This window comes from Salminus brasiliensis, chromosome 6, assembly GCF_030463535.1.
Source record: "Salminus brasiliensis chromosome 6, fSalBra1.hap2, whole genome shotgun sequence".
Lineage (NCBI taxonomy): Eukaryota > Metazoa > Chordata > Actinopteri > Characiformes > Bryconidae > Salminus > Salminus brasiliensis.
In genome coordinates, this window is record NC_132883.1 from 4,627,645 (window position 1) to 4,644,958 (window position 17,314).

Consider the following 17,314-nt stretch of genomic DNA (forward strand, 5'->3'; position numbering starts at 1 on the left):
ATCAACGCTGAATAAATGAAAGCTTAACCTCACGGTCCCCCTCTGTGCCAGCTGCGGACTCCATATGCTTCCTGCTCTAGGCTGAACCCGCCTCTGAAGGAATAAGCCTCGGGGAGGTGCCACCGACTAATAACACTTAATAATTCATGGCGAATGTTAAATATTAAGGCTGAAGTTGTGAAGAAAGAATAAAAACTGAAGGGGTGTGTGTGTGTGTGTGTGTGTTTGTGTGTTTGTGTGTGTGTGTGTGTGTCTGGGGGGGTCCTGCAGATCCAAAGGTCCAAAAAAGAGACCAAGTACATCTGTTATCTGGATGGAAACCACCGGGAAGTGTTATTCCGGCCGTACTAAGAGCAAAATCAATACAGTCCAATAGAGAGGAGGAAAACAACGAGGACAGAATGTTTTTAACTCTAACACACACACACACACACACACACACACACACACACACAATCCAACCAGCTCAATATAGGAGCTTTTAAATGATACATTTTTGTATGTTTAAACTTGATGAAGGTGTGTGTGTGTGTGTGCTGGGTTAGAGTTTCTGTAGGTCTGCAGCTGTTGCAGCCAGTTGACAGATAGACAATACCAGGGTTTAGGGAACTGGGGGAGGGGGCAGCCAGCAAGAGCGAGTCAAACACTGGCATACGATTAAAGTCAACCTAGGACACACACACACACTCACTCATTCATGCACACACACACAATGTTAAAACATTGGAACCCACATGCATTACACATGCTCCATATGTGTTATATACATTTACTATATGGACAAAAGTATTGGGACACACATTCTCATCACTGAATTTGGATGTTTCATCCAGTCCCATTGCCATGTGTTTAAAATCAAGCCCCTAGTCCTGCAGTCTGCCTCTCTTACACTCATCAGTGAAAGAACGGGAGGTTCTGAAGAGCTCACTGAACTCCAGCGTGGTTCTGTATGTAATAGGAGACACCGCTGCACCAACATCATCAACAAGTCAGCTGGTGAAATTTCCTCCCTCCTAGATCTTCCTCCATCAGCTGTGAGTGGTGTTATTATTGAACAGTGGAAGAGTTTAGGAGGAACAGCTCACAGAGAGCAGCTCAGTGTCCACCGAGTGTCTGTCAGACCACGTAAAGTTACAGAGCGGGGTCAGGGCCGAGTGCTGAGCTCAGAGCAGAGTGCAGAAAAGCCTCCAACTGACTCAGTAACTGCAGCAGAGCTCCAGACCTGCTGCTGCTGGTAGAACTTAGAGCAAAGGGGGACCAGCTTCGTATTAATGTCTGTAGGTGTAATGTGTAGATGTCCCAATACTTCTGTCCATATATAGTATTTTCTATATGTATTTTATACAGATACAAACACAGACACTTCAGCTGTGAAGATGCCAGAGTTTGATCAGTTGGAAGCAACTGTGTTTTAGGCCCACGCCACTCCAGACATGACATCAAGATAAACTCTGCTGCTTGCTGGTTAAACTTGCTCACCGACTTGTTTACTCAGGAGTCTGCAGCTGCGTCCCAGTTCACTGAAACCACATTTCCCGTCTGCTCTATTTGATTCTATCTGATCTGTATCTCAGGGCTTCAGTAGATATACCTGCAGAGCCGACTAACTTCTGGATCCACAGGGCTATCAGATCAGACGCGCCTACTTGCCTCCAACTACAGATATTTTGAGCACCAAGCACTAAACACATATGTTATGATCCTATTGTAGTAACCGTAACAACAACAACAACAACAAGAAGACAAAGGTGTCTCAGTGGTTAGTGCGTGGGTTAGAGCTGTGGTTTCAATTTCAGGGTCCACTAAGCTGCCACAACTGAGCCTTTAAGCAAGGCCCTTAACCGTCTCCGCTCCAGGGCTGCTGTTGCATGGCTGGCCCTGTTCTCTGGCCCTGGCTTTCTAAGATTAGATACATGAAGCAGATTTCCATTCAGATTTTCACAAGGATTTAACGATTTTGCGTGTTTAAGGTGGTAGTAACTTTAGGCTCCTGCAGATGGCGCTGCACGAGGATGCTCAGGCTATAAATACCTGCGGGGTGTGTGACGGGATTCACAGATTGAGAAAAGGAGGTGATACAGTGCGGTGAGCGTCTTGTTGGATGTGTGGAAAATGGGTCGCAAAGCAGATACAGTTAATGATTGGCTAAAAGGAGTGATTGACTGCATTTGGGCGTGGCCACAGTGTGCAGGAAGTAGCAGAATCTGCTGGTGTATGGAAGCTTACGGTCATATGGGTCTACCAGCAGTGGCAGTAATCCCAGTCTGCAGGACATTCTCCTCATTCTTGAGCAGAAGTGAGCACTGGCCTCTTGATTGCCACCCTGCTCCATATGTTGATGGTCTGTGATGAAGGACCTGCTCTGACTTCTAGAAGCAATTCTTACCTGGATGTGAAGAGATTTTCAATCACAAGCTGTGAAACACCCCGGCGGTCTCTGTCCACCAGTTTTGTCCTTCGGCCACAATTCTGAGGAGAATGTCCTGTAGGCTGGGATTTCTGCCACTGCTGGTAGACCCGTATGACCGTAAGCTTCCATACACCAGCAGATTCAGACTACCAAATGCAGTCAATCACTCCTTTTAGCCAATCATTAACTGTATCTACTTTGCGACCCATTTTCCACACATCCATGTGACTCCTCTGCTGCGTTCTCTCCTCACTGGCTTCCTGTAGCTGCTGCCCAGATCAGATTCAAACCCCTGACTCTGGCCTACAAAGCCAAGACTGGACCAGCCAGCCCCTCCGTACTTGATGGCGATGGTCAAAAGCAGATCTGCACCAAGAGCCCTTCCAGCTTCAAGTACGGCTCAGCTCGACCCGCCATCCTTTAAGATCCACGGAAGACGAGCGTTCAGACTTTTTACTGTCCTGCACCGAAGTGGTGGAACGAACTTCCCCTGGGTGTCCAACGCTCACTGTCCTCAAACCAAAGACTGAAGACCCTCCTCTTCTGAGAGGACTTGGAGACCATAGTACTCTACTATTCACCCATGTTGACTTGTGTTTAGTAGTGTACCTCTTCTCAATCTATGAATCCCGTCACATAGAAAATTCACACTCCCTACCACACACACACACACACACACACACACAGAAGAAAACAGAGGGAAACCAGTGGGAACAACACTACTCTGACTCAAACATGCCGTCCACAAACATGCTGTCTGTCTGTGCTCCTCAGGTCAAAGCTTCAAATTAAACTAAACCACAGGTCCTTCCAGACCGAGACTGGACTCTGTGGGTGTGTATGTTTGGGTTACATAAGCCACTGTGTATGAAAGAGTGTGTGTCTGTGTGTGGTTGGGGTTGAGGCATGGAGGATCAGAGGCTCATCGGTCAGCAGTCCAATCAGATGGTGCAGGGATGTGTGTTGACTTGAGGGGGGTGGGGGCATAAAGAAATCAGAGAATCAGTGGTCACTAGTCATAAGGGTGTGTGTGTGTGTGTGTGTTAGTCACTGGAGCAGTGAGCTCAGAGAGGATGTGGGTCAGCATAACTCAAAACCAGCTGCAGCTTAAGCTGGATTTACCCCCCCTCACAGACAAACACACAGACAAACACACACACACACACACACACACACTTGTGTACTTTTTGTATATACATACACTATGTGGCCACATAATTATGGACACCTGCTCATTTATTTTCATTTAGTTTTCCTAAAAGGGTATTTTAGAAGAAACTACACAGGAGTAACTGGAGTCTCTCTACTAGAGGCTTTCTACTAGATCCTGGAGCATTGCTGTGAGGATTTGATTGCATTCAGCGATGAGAGTTAGTTTAGTTTTTGATCTCAGGATGGTCTCCACTCCACCTCTTCATCCCCAACTCCCAAACTCATCCCACATAATGTACTGTATGGACCACCACCACCACCACCATCACCACCATCATCATCATCATTCCAGAGAATCCACAGCTCAATGCTGGGGGGCTTTATACCCCTCTAGCCCTCAGGCCTGGCATTAGGCAGCATGGTGCCAACTGGCTCACGCTTATCTGCTCCAATAGGATAGAGTCCTATTCTTTTGCCAGTCCTTCTCTACAGGGACTAGACAAGCTGCGTGTGTGTGTGTGTGTGTGTCAGCAATGGGTGCAACTTAAAATCGATGAACGCATTTGTTGGAAGGGGTGTCCACAAACATTTGGACACAAAGGCTAGTGTATATATATATACACACACACACACACACACACACACACAACGCTCTCGTATTCTCAAAATCTGTCTGTGTGACACACACACATGCTTACCCACACTCATCTCTTATCATTTTCCTCCTGTCCTTCAGACACACATACCCAGAACATCCTCTTTATTCTCTCTGCTGTTCAGCAGATGAAACGCTGGTTGTGAAAATCTACATTTTCTCCAGCCTCGAGGCTCTCGCAACTGAACACCATCACTCTCTGCTACCGAGCTACAGATCGTATCAGCGTACAGCATGACTGACGGACGTCTAACTGGACTAATCTGGTATTCCTGTGGTTAATTATTGATAGTGTTACAGTGAAATGCTTGCGCTAAGTAAACTGTGGGAACGGCGTGTTGTGAGACCAATGCTGAGATACAACCGGTACCTCCAACCAAGCAAGTGCTACATCCTGCTTTTAACATCATTCATTTATGATAAAAACTGCAGTGGACAGTACTGAGCGAAACGCAAGATACCACCTTTCATTATTTAATGGCCGTTTTAAACATATACAGGATCAGCCATAGCATTAGCACCACTGGTCGATTATCTTCCTATACAGTGGCATCTGGAGTGGGGTGGGATCTACATATTAGGCAGTAAGTGAGCAGGCCGGTGTTGGAGGCAAGAAAAATGGGGAAGTGGAAGAATCCGAGCCACGCTGTGATGGCTACTGGACGACTGGACTGGGTCAGAACATCTCCAAAACATCAGGTGTGTCCTGTGGGGTAAGTAGCCACACTGATGCGAGCCATGGAGGCCCCACCTCCCAATGTATGCCAGGTTCACTCTACACGATTTTCTGGTTCAGCTTCACGAAACCAAAGATCTTTCACCAGGAGGAACTCCAAAGTAGAAAAAAGCCCACATGCTTGTTGATGCTTGGCTTGCTCCTCACCCGGTGCCTAGGGCTCTAAAAATGGCTGTAGCTCGTAGCTGCGCTAACTTCCAGACGCAACACTTTTCACACTGCCGGATTTAGAGTAACCGACACCTGCTAGAGGCATGGGTGATTACTCTGCACGCTCCCGGATTGCACCTTTCAGCAGTTCACACATAGCTGCCGAGCCAGCGCCGATGCACCGCCAGCCTGAGGCGAGTCAAGTAAACCTGGCAATACAGGGCTCTGACTTAAAGGCTCTGCTGCTAACGTCTTGGTGCCCGATACCACAGGACAATCTTTAGAGGTCCTGTGGAGTCCATGCCTTCAAGAGCCAGGCAGATGGTGCAGGCAGAATGTTATGGCTGATCGGCCCGGTGCTACGACATGCACTAGGTACGAACCAGCCTTACACGTGAACAGACGGCAGTTATGATGGTTCTGGCGTCTCGGGCAGTCCATCATCTACAACAACGCCTGTGCGTTTTCTCTTCAGGTGCTCGGGCATCGCGCAAGTGCTGCTGTGGTATGCCTTCCGAACTCTGCCCAGTCGACACATCACCTTGTGATTTTGTGCAAATTTCAGGTCTAATTTCAGGTCTAATTTCAGCCTTGGATCTTTGGAAACTTTTATGAACCTGTTTCACAACCGAGTCGGACTCTGCTGAAGCCGCCATTGTTTTTAAAACTGCATTTTTGAATGGAGTCGACCAGACTAGAGCAAGAAACGAATGATCTCATGGAGCAGCTGCGTCATGCTAAAGTGTTTTAAAGACCTAAAAAGCAAAAGTCGTGAACAAAAATGAGCCGCCGGCTTCAAATATTGAGGTCAGCGCATTTTCAGAGTCAATGGCATCCAATACAGCGACTAATTGCAACAGCCCTAATCATCAGTACTTAAAAAGAAATCCCACAGAGCAACTACAACTACAAGTTTTAATATAAAGAGAGGGGTTTCAGGCCATTTTTCCTGGATTTATTGCAGTACTGTGTGCTAAACACTGAATGCACTAGTGCACTGTGTCTACGGCACAATAATATTATATGTATGTGTGTGTGTGTGTATATATATATATATTACCTCCCCATTATGGCCCACTTTTACCATATGGCCCACTTTGCCCTTACGTTATGCAAGTGGATTACCCGAATCTAATATCTTGTGAAAAATGAAGAACCTGGCCTTATTATATTCCATTTTAACAGGAAATTAAATAAATATATAAGGGGTTCTCTCCAACTTTTGCACAGTACTGTATGTCATTAACAGGGTGCTTCGGCTTGCTTTCAAAGAACTGTTTAAAACATGTAAATCTTAAACAAATACCAGACTTCCTTTCCAGAAATGTGCTGCTTACCACTGACAATGCTGTGCGAGGTTCCCTTTGTGCAAGATAAGCAGAACAGAACAAAACAGCCCAATCAAAACAAGCTATGCCAGGTCTGTAGGACGTTCCTGTGGCACCGCCGCGCTCAGGAAGCACAAGTTAAGTTACAGTACTGTTACAAATGTAAGCGGAGAGCTCATTGGGACGAGGCGATATACTCGCTACATGCTCAAGGACATCGCTAGACCCTCACAAACGAGTCATGTGTGGTGTGTGATGGCGTGCAGCTTCGAGGCAGCGGTCCAGCTGCATGGCTTCTCACACTGTGCTGTGTGGATTAGCGCTGGCTCCAGCAGCTGAAGCTGAATCTGTGTCAGCGCTTACCTTACACGCCCGTGACACGAGCCCACCGATCCTGATCCATCTCCCCCCCCAACGGCCGTACATCCCAGCCAGAAAACCAGAAAACCATGCCTCCATCCCGCTGTCTCGCCCTGACCCGTCTAATGGGCCTGATGGCTCCCGCCGGATCTATTCGGTGCCATACATGTTCCTGCTAGCAGCTCTTTAGCATCGGATTTGGCCCTCATTAAAATCCCCCTTGTGCCCAGCTGGCCACTCATGACCACCCTGCAAGGGTTAAAGCCTTTTGAAGCGATGCTATGGTACTTCAGCTGCTGCCTCAGGACGGGAAACCAGATCGGACTTCAAAACAATGGAGAATTACAGAATGTACAACTGCGGTCACGCAATTCCCATTCTATGAGATCCCAATCTGGTCACTGGGAAGGCCACTGAAGCCTTAGACCAGTTTAAGAGCCTTGCTACGGGGCCTGGTGCATCATCAGGCTGGACGGTGCAAACAGAAGGTGGGTAAATTGTGGTCATGAAGGGATGCACGTGTCAGCAGCAGTACTCAAATGGGCTGTGGCATTCACGCCATGATTTACTGGTATTAGCAGGCCCAAATTGTGCCAAGACAACATCCCCCACCTCCACCAACCTGGACTGTTGTTACAAGACAAGTTTGGGTGCTTGGATTCACCAGAACAGGCTACTTTTCTCCAGTCTTCAACTGCCCAGTTTTGGTGAGCCTGTGCTAGAGCTGGGCAATATGACGATATTTTATCGTATCGTGATAGATTTTGTTATTGTGATACACAATATGCTTTCCTAAGTATATAGGGGACACTGATAGTGCCTAATAAACACAGATCAGCTGCAGGTTTCATTACTAACAGTGTAATTAGACTGAGTTAATTAGATGAAGAGTGTCAGGCCCTCGTTATCGCGCCCTCCTCCTGGGGCGATCCCGAGCCGCCGCCCACAGGCTCAAATAAGGACTCCTGTTTCGTTTACATTCATGTGTGTTTGATTCCGTGTATCGGTTCATGTTCATTTACAATCTTGTGTGTTTGGTTAATTTCATTCACGTATGGTTTGGTTCTGTTGTTATCGTTCATTGTCTGGTTCATGTGTTTCACCTGGGACTGGGGGTACTTAAAGAGCCTCAACTTCATGGTTCAAGGCCGAGAATTGTATCGTTTGGAACCTTGAGGTCGCCCGAGAGGTTCCCCGTGCGACTGCGGTGTGTTAAGGTCAGCTTCAGCTCGGTATCGGCGAATAGTACTGAATAGTAGTTTATAAGAATCTAGCGCTACTGATGTATTTAGTCTGTAACTACATGTATCATGATAAATCTTGTGTATCGCAAAAGATCTTTACATATCATAATATAGTATTTTTACCATATCGCCCAGCCCTAGCCTGTGCCCACTGCAGCCTCAGCTTTCTGTTCTTGGCGGAGAGACGTAGAACGTGACGTGGTCTCCTGCTGTTAGCTGTAGCCCATCTGCCTCAAGGTTTGATGTGATGCTGCGATTCTGCATTCTGGGATGCTTTTCTGCTCATCCAGCTGTCAGCTCAAACAAATCTGGATATCCTCTGTTGACCTCGCTTATCAACGAGGCTCTGCCGTCTGCAGAACTGCCGCTACCTGGATGCGATTTCTGTTATTACACCATTCTGAGACGGTTTAAAACTCGAGAGACCGTTGTGCTGGAAAACCCATGAGTTCAGCAGTTCTGGAAGTACTCAAACCAGCCCTTCTGACCCTCATTCTGATGGTTGATGTGAACGTTACCTGAAGCTGCCGGTCATTTCATGGCAAAAAATGGTTTATGGTAGTGTGCGAATGCAGTCTGAAGAAGGCCACTGCTGTGGACACTAATCATAAAGACGTTAGCTAGCCATGCTAACCCAACAGGTTTAATATTATTTGAAGCTGTTGAGAGCAGAGCTAACCAGCTTTCCAACACAACACAAAAAGGACCTGCATCTGTGGTTGAAGGTGTGAAATTTAAAACATCCACCCAAAGGTGTGTACTTCTGATCTTACAATTTTGTTATGAAGCCCTGGGGAAGCATCATGACATATCAGGTCAGGTGCAGTAACCTACCCATGTGCCTAACAAGCACCTGGCACGTCCAGCTTTTCCAGAGCTTCATAACCAAGCCATTTTTTTGTGAGGATGAGGGTGAGGATGTTCTGGATGGATGCAGGGAGGGCAGTGGATATAAGTTATGGAAGTTCTATGCAAAAGTAAAGACAGCCATGATCCCCACTGCTGAATGGGAAAGAAGGAGGACACTTTTTAAACCCCTCCCATAGAACAAGGGTCAACAACACCAGTCTCAGCGGACTAAAGTCCGTCACAATTCTCGGATTTCCTCGATCAAATAAACCTGGTTCAGTGCACTGGGTAGTTTAATTGGTTCATTAGAGCCAGAATATCACCTATGCTGGACTCCCAAGACTTTCCTAGACAGGTACTGATGACCCTTTCTGTGCAGAAACATACAAAAGCTACTCACCGGAGGAAGCTTCAGGCACTTGGAGGACACCTCGTACTCGATGTAGGCCTCATCCAGGCTCTCGCTTCCTTTTCCTTCCTGCGTATAGCACAGCCGCTGCGCCTTCTGCAGGGCCTGGTCCAGATCTTTTATGTAATAAACACACAATGCGGAGCGCGACGTGGGTGTGGGAGTGGATGCCTGACCAGCCGCCATGGCAACAAACAGGGCAGGGTCTCCGCGGTGATTGCCCAGTGCAGCTGCTTGAGCCAGGTTGTACCCACCCTCGCAGGCCAGCGGGACCTCCACATAGGAGTAGAAGCTGGGGTCTCCTGCGCACAAGCGGGAAACGTACGTCCGGTACTCTCGGTTGCCCCAGACGTCGCGCCGCGAGAACAGGAAGTAGACGTGCTTGTCGTGATGTAGGGCCTTCACGAACTGGTTGTTGTATTCCGAGTAGCTGCCAACCACCAACTTGCCCAGTTCCTCGTGGGAGAAGGCGGGGGCGGAGTGATACGGTGCCAAGCGGCGTGCTGTGATTGGAGGAATCCCGCCTGGCCCTTTGCTGGTGTAACCGCGGCCGACCAGCATGAGCCGCGCCCCTTTCTGCTCGACGATCACGCCCACGGTGGAGACGCGTGGGTCATTAGCGGCGACGTACTGCGTGTCCACGGGGTTGGCCGTCTGGTACAGCACCTCCGAGACGTTCCTCAGGCTGCGCTTCTCGCAGATGCCCTGCAGGACGGTCCCACAGACGATCAGGCTCCGGACCCCGCCCTCGTCCTCCTGCTCCTCAAGCAGGAGAAGCTTGTTGGTGTTGTCCGTCTTCTTGGCCTGAGTGCAGTCCATGGGGTCTATAGGGGGCAGGCAGTCGGGACTGTCCAGTTTGGGCCCCGTTTTGCCCCATGAGAGCAGCTGGAGGTCCGGAGAGAGGTGATAGAGGGCGTTGACGGCCCCCACGTAGATGTGGCTTGAGCTGGGGTCCAGCAAGAGGTGGTTGAGGCGGGAGTCATGAAGCGAGGTTGAACTCTGGGGCTGAGGACTGGAGGAAGGGGCGCTCCTGAGAGAGTGGCCAAACGCGAGGGGCAACGGGGGCCAGAGTAGAAGAAGCACCGGAGGCCACCACCAGATGGCGAGGGGGAGTAGCAGGGGAGCAGCGGCTGGCATGGCACCCCCTTACCTGCTGAAAAGGAGTGGGATAGGGTTGTTGAAGAAAGACGGAGGGAGAGAGTGATGGCAGGGGGTGGTGGGAATGGAGAGAGAGAGAGAGAGAGAGAGAGAGAGAGAGAGAGAGAGAGAGAGAGAGAGAGAGTGTGTGTAAAGGAACGGGAAACAGGAAAAGGACAGAATGAAGGGTTGTTAATGAAAGAAAAGGGGAGAGACGTAAAGCACGGGGGGGTTAGTATAGAGGGAGAAAGGAGGGATGGATGAACAGAAATGGATAATAGAAGGATAGGAGCAAAAAACAGAGCAAGGGACGAACGAGGGGGGGGCAGAGTGTATGAAAGGAAGGAAGAGAGCGAAGGAAAGTACACAGGCAGGGGAGAGCAGGGAGATAGCACAAAAGAGAAGAATGAGAGGGGGGTGGAAAGTTTGGTAGAGTATTAGAGGAAGGAAGAGTGTGGAATAAGGCAACCAAGATAGTTGGGCAGAAGCAGGGAGCGGGAAAGAGTGAATCATGGGAGAGAGAGAGAGAGAGAGAGAGAGAGAGAGAGGGAGAAAAGAGAAGACAAATGTTAGGTTAACACAAACACAGCAGAGAAAGTAGCTGCTGCAGCGCATCAGTGTGCAGCACAAAGCCTCAGCGGTTCAAACAGATCCTTCTGTTCTTCAAAGCCCTGCCACCTTCACAGGGGCAGCGGAGAACGCCTGGCTCCAGCCTGCCAGCGCCGCGTCCGCCTCAATCAAAGTGGCGCCTTTCACACGGAGAGACGCACAAACAACCGCGCTCCACTTCACTCAGATCCGCGGCGGCGCAGGAGCAGCGGCACGGCCGATAAAGCTCAGGCTACTTCAGGTATCATTAAACTCACAGCTGGGGGGGGGTCGTTTGTGCTCTTCATGTTTAGGAAGAGAGGGAAGGGGGGAAAAAAGGGTCTGACTCACTGTAGAGTCATCATGTCCACCTCACCTGAGTGACATGAGCATTCATCAGACGAGAGAGAGAGAGAGAGAGAGAGAGAGAGAGAGAGAGAGAGAAACACAAGAAAGAAGGAATCAAAGACAAAGAAATAAGGGAAGAGAGAGAGAGAGAGAGAGAGAAACACAAGAAAGAAGGAATCAAAGACAAAGAAATAAGGGAAGAGAGAGAGAGAGAGATAAAGAGAGAGAGAGAGAGAGAGAGAGGGGATGAGAGAGAGAGAGAGGGGATGTGAGAGAGAGAGAGAGAGAGAGAGAGAGAGAGAGAGAGAGAGAGAAACAAAAGAAAGAAGGAATCAAAGACAAAGAAATAAGGGGAAGAGAGAGAGAGGGGATGTGAGAGAGAGAGAGAGAGAGAGAGAGAGAGAGAGAGAGGGGATGTGAGAGAGAGAGAGAGAGAGAGAGAGAGAGAGAGAGAGAAACAAAAGAAAGAAGGAATCAAAGACAAAGAAATAAGGGAAGAGAGAGAGAGGGGATGTGAGAGAGAGAGAGAGAGAGAGAGAGAGGGGATGTGAGAGAGAGAGAGAGAGAGAGAGAGGATGTGAGAGAGAGAGAGAGAGAGAGAGAGAGAGAGAGAGAGGGGATGTGAGAGAGAGAGAGAGAGAGAGAGAGAGAGAGGGGATGTGAGAGAGAGAGAGGGGATGTGAGAGAGAGAGAGAGAGAGAGAGAGAGAGAGAGGGGATGTGAGAGAGAGAGAGGGGATGTGAGAGAGGTGAATGAAAAAAGGAGGTAAAAGGAGGGGAGCTGGTTCTAACACTTGCTCTGATTAAGGAAGGCATGACTTTAACACAGTATAGGAACCATATGGTTGAACCAGTACTACAGAACTACCTCCACTGTGGCCCCCATCTCCCCAAAGGGTCCCTCCTTTATCGCCTCCGTCAGAAATGTTACTGAACAAAACTAGACATCTGAGCTGCATCCGCCTCACCAGAGCATCCCTCGTCACACCAACGAAAGACAAAATGACAGGAAGACTAAACCAAAGAATGAACAAAGAAAGAACGAAAGAAAGAAAGAAAGAACGACGGGGCAAAAAAAGGGAAAAGCAACATGATGAAAGAAAAAGAAAGAAAGACGTTGCGAAGGACAAAACAAAAATGAAAGAAGAAAGTGTTGAAGAAAGCCAGATCAAAAGACAGGACGGACGACAAGGCAGAGAACAGGGTGGAGGACAAAACAATAGACTAAGCAAAAGACAGGGTGGGGGACATAACAAAAAACAGGACAAAGGACAAAGCAAAATACAGGGTGGAGAGCAGGGCGGAGATCAGGGTGGAGGACAAAACAAAAGACAAAGCAAAAGACAGGGTGGAGGACAGGGCGGAGATCAGGTTGGAGGACAAAACCAAAGACAGGGCAGAGGACAAAACAAAACAAGGCAGAGAACAGGGTGGAGGACAAAACAAAAAAAGACAAAGCAAAAGACAGGATGGAGGACAGGGCGGAGATCAGAGTGGAGGACAAAACCAAAGACAGAGCAGAGGACAAAACAAAACAGGGTGGAGGACAAGGCAGAGAACAGGGTGGAGGACAAAACAAAAGACAAAGCTAAAGACAGGGTGGAGGACATAAAAAACAGGGCAGAGGACTACGCAAAAGACAGGGTGGAGGATAGGGTGAAGATCAGGGTGAAGGACAAAATCAAAGACAGGGCAGAGGACAAGGCAGAGAACAAGGTGGAGAACAAAACAAAAGACAAAGCAAAAGACAAGGTGAAGGACAGGGTGGAGATCAGGGTGGAGGACAAAACCAACAACAAAACAAAAGACTGAGCGAAAGAGCAAGGCAGAGCACAAAATGAAAGACAGAGTGGAGGACAAGATAAAAGACAAAACGAAAGAAAAACAACACATGAAAGACAAAGTGAAAGACAGAATGAAAGACAGAGCCAAACAAAGACGGTGTCAAAGGAAGACGGGGAGAGTGCAAGAGTGTAAAAGACGGGAAGAAACAGCGAACGAAAGAAGAAGAAAAAGAGAGGGTAAAGAAAAGGTAAACAGACAGACGGACAGACAGACAGGTGTGAGAAGGCTCTGCTAGGAGACCGTCTCACCATCAGCAAACACGTAAAGGTCTGGAGCACTGATGCAGCTCTCAGCCTCTTCCAGGGGTCTCATTCCAAAACCTCCATGAAAGCCCCTGCTAATAATCTAACCTAGGCATCCTCCCAAGTGCGCGAGATCTCACTACCTAGTCACGGAGCCCGCCTCACCTGAGAGCCGCGAGAGTGTTTGTGTGAAAGCGAGAAAGGGGAGAAGAACCTGATGGAAGTGGCGATGTGAGAAGTTACGGAGCTAAATTATGCAGGACCCCTGTAGCTGCTGCTCGGCAAACACTTTCCTGATGAAGCTGTGAAATCGCTGCGTGAAATATACAAAATACAGCGCTTCGAAAGTGCGAAGCACCTGGACCGGGATCACGCGGAGCTTAGAACCGGCCCAAACGGAGATTACTGAAAAGAGAGAGCCCCCCTGTTCCGCTTCTCCACCTGTGGAGAGAATCAGGGCCCACTCTGGTGAGAACCTTGACTAATTTGCGGCAAAAACGAAGAACATCATTTCATTCTGGAGGAGTGAAGAAAAGTATCAAAGGACACGGAGGAGATAAGTGAGGGAGAGCGAGAGAGAGAGGGAGGGAGAGTGAAGGGAGAGTAGTCATCTTTAATTCATCTGGCAGCAGCAGCAGCAGCAGCAGTGGAAGACTTGGGGGCCTGCTGCTGTTATATGAAAGATGAGAGAGTGAAGTTGCTGGGGTCGATCAGTATGCATAGCATTTTACCTCCTCATCTCCACAGACCAACATCTCCCTTCTTCAAAGCCCTGGCTGAATGAAAGGACAGTTTGACACGCTACTGAGATTAGCCACTTCTTTTCAATTAGGCCCGGGTTCGCAAGGTTGCCGCGGCACCTTGTTTATGAGAAGTGAAGGCGGAACATCGTCTTTATCTCCTCGCCTCGGTCTCCCCGTGGCGAACGCTGGCGTTAGCCGCATTAATGAACACGATCAAAAGGAGCGCCGCCTGAAGAGGCTACGCGCTAACCAGAACGACACTAACCTCCGACACCAAGGTCTTTCGAAGGAGCGCTTTGCTCGACAACCCCAACGTCACTAATGGTGGATGAAGGCTGGCGTAGGCCTGCCAGGAGACTGCGGAACGTTAACGGCACTAGGAAGGAAGGGGCCCTTGCACTTATTCGCTGCTGTCGGACAAAAACCTTGTGGATTTTATTCCAAGGCATTTTGGAGCTTTTCTAAACGAGTGGTCCAGCCGACTGAGGCGCTACCTCCACGACCAGAGGATCGCCGGTTCGAATCCCAGGTCATGATGCCTGCCATCAGCAGCCGGAACCTGAGAGAGCACAATTGGCTCAATTCTCTCTGAGTGGGTAGATGGCTCTCTGCTATGGGCATCTGCTAGCCGTCGCCGGCTCTTTCCTCGTTGTGTCGACGGCAGTTTGAAAGAAGAGGTAATGGTTGGTTGCGCAAGTGTCATCGGTGAGGCATGTCATCGGTCATCACCCTCACAAGGCGATAGGTGGAGATCACTAACGAGTTGGTTAGGTAACTGGCCATCGTAAACATTGGGGACGTCAAAAATGGGAAAAATAGGGTTCTGTAGCCATGCTACAGCAGCGCTGGAGCCGAGAGGTGGCAGTTCAACCATCCTGGGTATCAAACCCACAACCCTGTGAACAATAACCCAGTGAGCCAGCACTCCTCCCCACTCAGGGACTGACCCAATATAATGGTTGGCTAATGGAAGTCAGTCAGTATTGATGACCTGCAGTTGCTGGTACTGTACTGGTACGACGCCAGTAGGCAGGCGGTCAAGATTCAAACACACAACCTTATGTTGCTAAGGCAAAAACTGAGGGTCCGTCTGATGCCCTTGTTTATCTAGAACACATCAGCAGAAGTTGATCTGATGAAACTGAACACAATATCTGGGTCGATGGCATCGGTCAAGGGGTGGGTATACTAGGTAGCAAGTGAGCGGTCAATTCTTGACTGTAAAGTTTTGGGAAGCAGGTGAATGGACAAGCGTAAGAATCTGAGACATTTTGACAAGAACCCAACTGTGATGGCTAGACAACTGGTTCAGAGCATCTCCTGAACATCAAGCAAGTCTTGTAGGGTGCTCCCAGTGTGCTGTGGGTGCGGTGTCCGGTGGTATCTGGTGCTAAGACGTTAGCAGCACATCCTTTAAGTCCAGTGAGGTGGGGCCTTCATGAGCACCAGCGAGCCTTGGGTGCCCATGGTCTTTGTCAGTGGTTCGCCGGCTGTCCTTACTTACTGGTGGGCACGGTCCACTGCATACCAGGAACACCCCTCAAGACCTGCCTGATGTTCTGGAGATGCTCTGCCCCAGTCTAATTAACTAGCCATCACAAACCGGCCCCTGTCAAAGTGTCTCAGGTCCTTGTCCACGCTTGCCCATTTGTCCTGCTTCACTGACTGTTCACTTGTTCCCCAACATATCTCTACCGTATTCCTTCAAAAGCAAGAACCTGGAACCACTCCAGCTATGCCACTCTCCGTGGACAGCCCAGCTGTGTTAATACACGTGGAGGTGCTCCAGACCTGCTCCCGAAGGAAAGCACTCAAGGTCAGCCCAGAACAAAAGAAACATGCATGTTCTTGGACGGTTCTGGATGCCGACATGATGTCCGTGGCACAAACCGTGATTTGGACGCCACTCTCGCCACACTCTGGACTCCTCAGCACACAAAAGGCAAAAGCGCAGAAAGAGCAGGCGAGAGGCTTCCTAGCCTGGCGAATGAATTAGAAACTGGAACGAGGGGGAAAATGGGTGTGTCGCTTTCAACATCCTCCCTGAAATCACAGTCAGGAGACGCACACACACACACACACACACACACACACACACACACACACACACACACACACACACACACAGACAGACAGACGAGCCAGAGGATGTCTGCTGGATCCGCATATGTGTGCTTGTGTGTGTGTGAGTGCCGGTCTAACCCAGGGAGGAAGCGGTACCGAACAAAAGGCTGATAAATAGAGTGCAGGGGGTCTCTCTCGCTGTCAAAACAGCCAATTTCACAGCTCGGAATTTGGGACGAGCATTTTCTGCAGTATCAGCATTCAACCGTCTCTCTCTCTTTCTCTTAAATGGTAATAACCGTTCCAGGGCATGCGAGAGAAAGAGAGGAAAGCACACACACACACACACACACACACACACACACTAGCTGGTGAGTGACGGAGCGAAGCTTGGTGTCTTTGTGCAGTGAACAGAAAGGAAAGGGGTGGGGGTATATTATGTACTGGAGACGAGCTCTTCCTTACACTCCGAAATGAGGCGTGTTGTTTGACGGGCAGAAAGTAAATGGGGTTGATTTTTGTCTCAGCGAGCTCCGCATGGATAGAGCCAGACGACAGTAGTGCACACACGAGGGCGGGTGATCTAGCATAAATAGAACATCACAATCCTCAAAGACAGCTCCATAAATATGAGTTAGCAATTACGGATGTATATGTATGCATATTCATCTGAGAATCTAGGATCAGGCTCCTCCCCTAGAAGACCAACGCACTTGACTTCACAACAAGTTCACAGCAGAGGTCAACAATCCAGAAAATGATCGTGGAACTGAGGAAGTCCTGCAAGTTGTGAGGCAGGACCTCTATGGTGTCAGCAAAGCCTTGGCGACCCGTGACCCCGTCACTGGTTCACCGGTTGCCCCCTCAAAACCTGCCTGATGTTTTGCAGATGTTCTGACCCAGTCGTCTTGACATCACCCACAAGAACCGACTGCTGACTTGCTCCAACCACCAGTAGATGTCAGCAGGATAGAGCCGCAAACCCCTTAGCTGGTCAATCGGTCCTATCTACACTAAATGGACAAAAGTATTGGGACACACCTCTTAATCATTGA

General features: G+C 49.0%; 1 protein-coding gene across 3 annotated transcripts in view; it reads right to left on the reverse strand.

The window, feature by feature from the left end:
- plxnb3 (plexin B3) overlaps positions 1 to 17,314 on the reverse strand; it is a 131,500-nt gene that overhangs the window by 53,625 nt on the left and 60,561 nt on the right. For 2 of the 3 annotated variants that reach the window (XM_072681386.1, XM_072681387.1), the window contains exon 2: positions 9,285 to 10,446. In XM_072681386.1, coding sequence (XP_072537487.1) covers positions 9,285 to 10,430 — 1,146 coding nt within the window. In that variant the 5' untranslated portion in view covers positions 10,431 to 10,446. The remainder of the gene's footprint in view (positions 1 to 9,284; positions 10,447 to 17,314) is intronic. The other variant, XM_072681388.1, reaches the window with a different exon arrangement.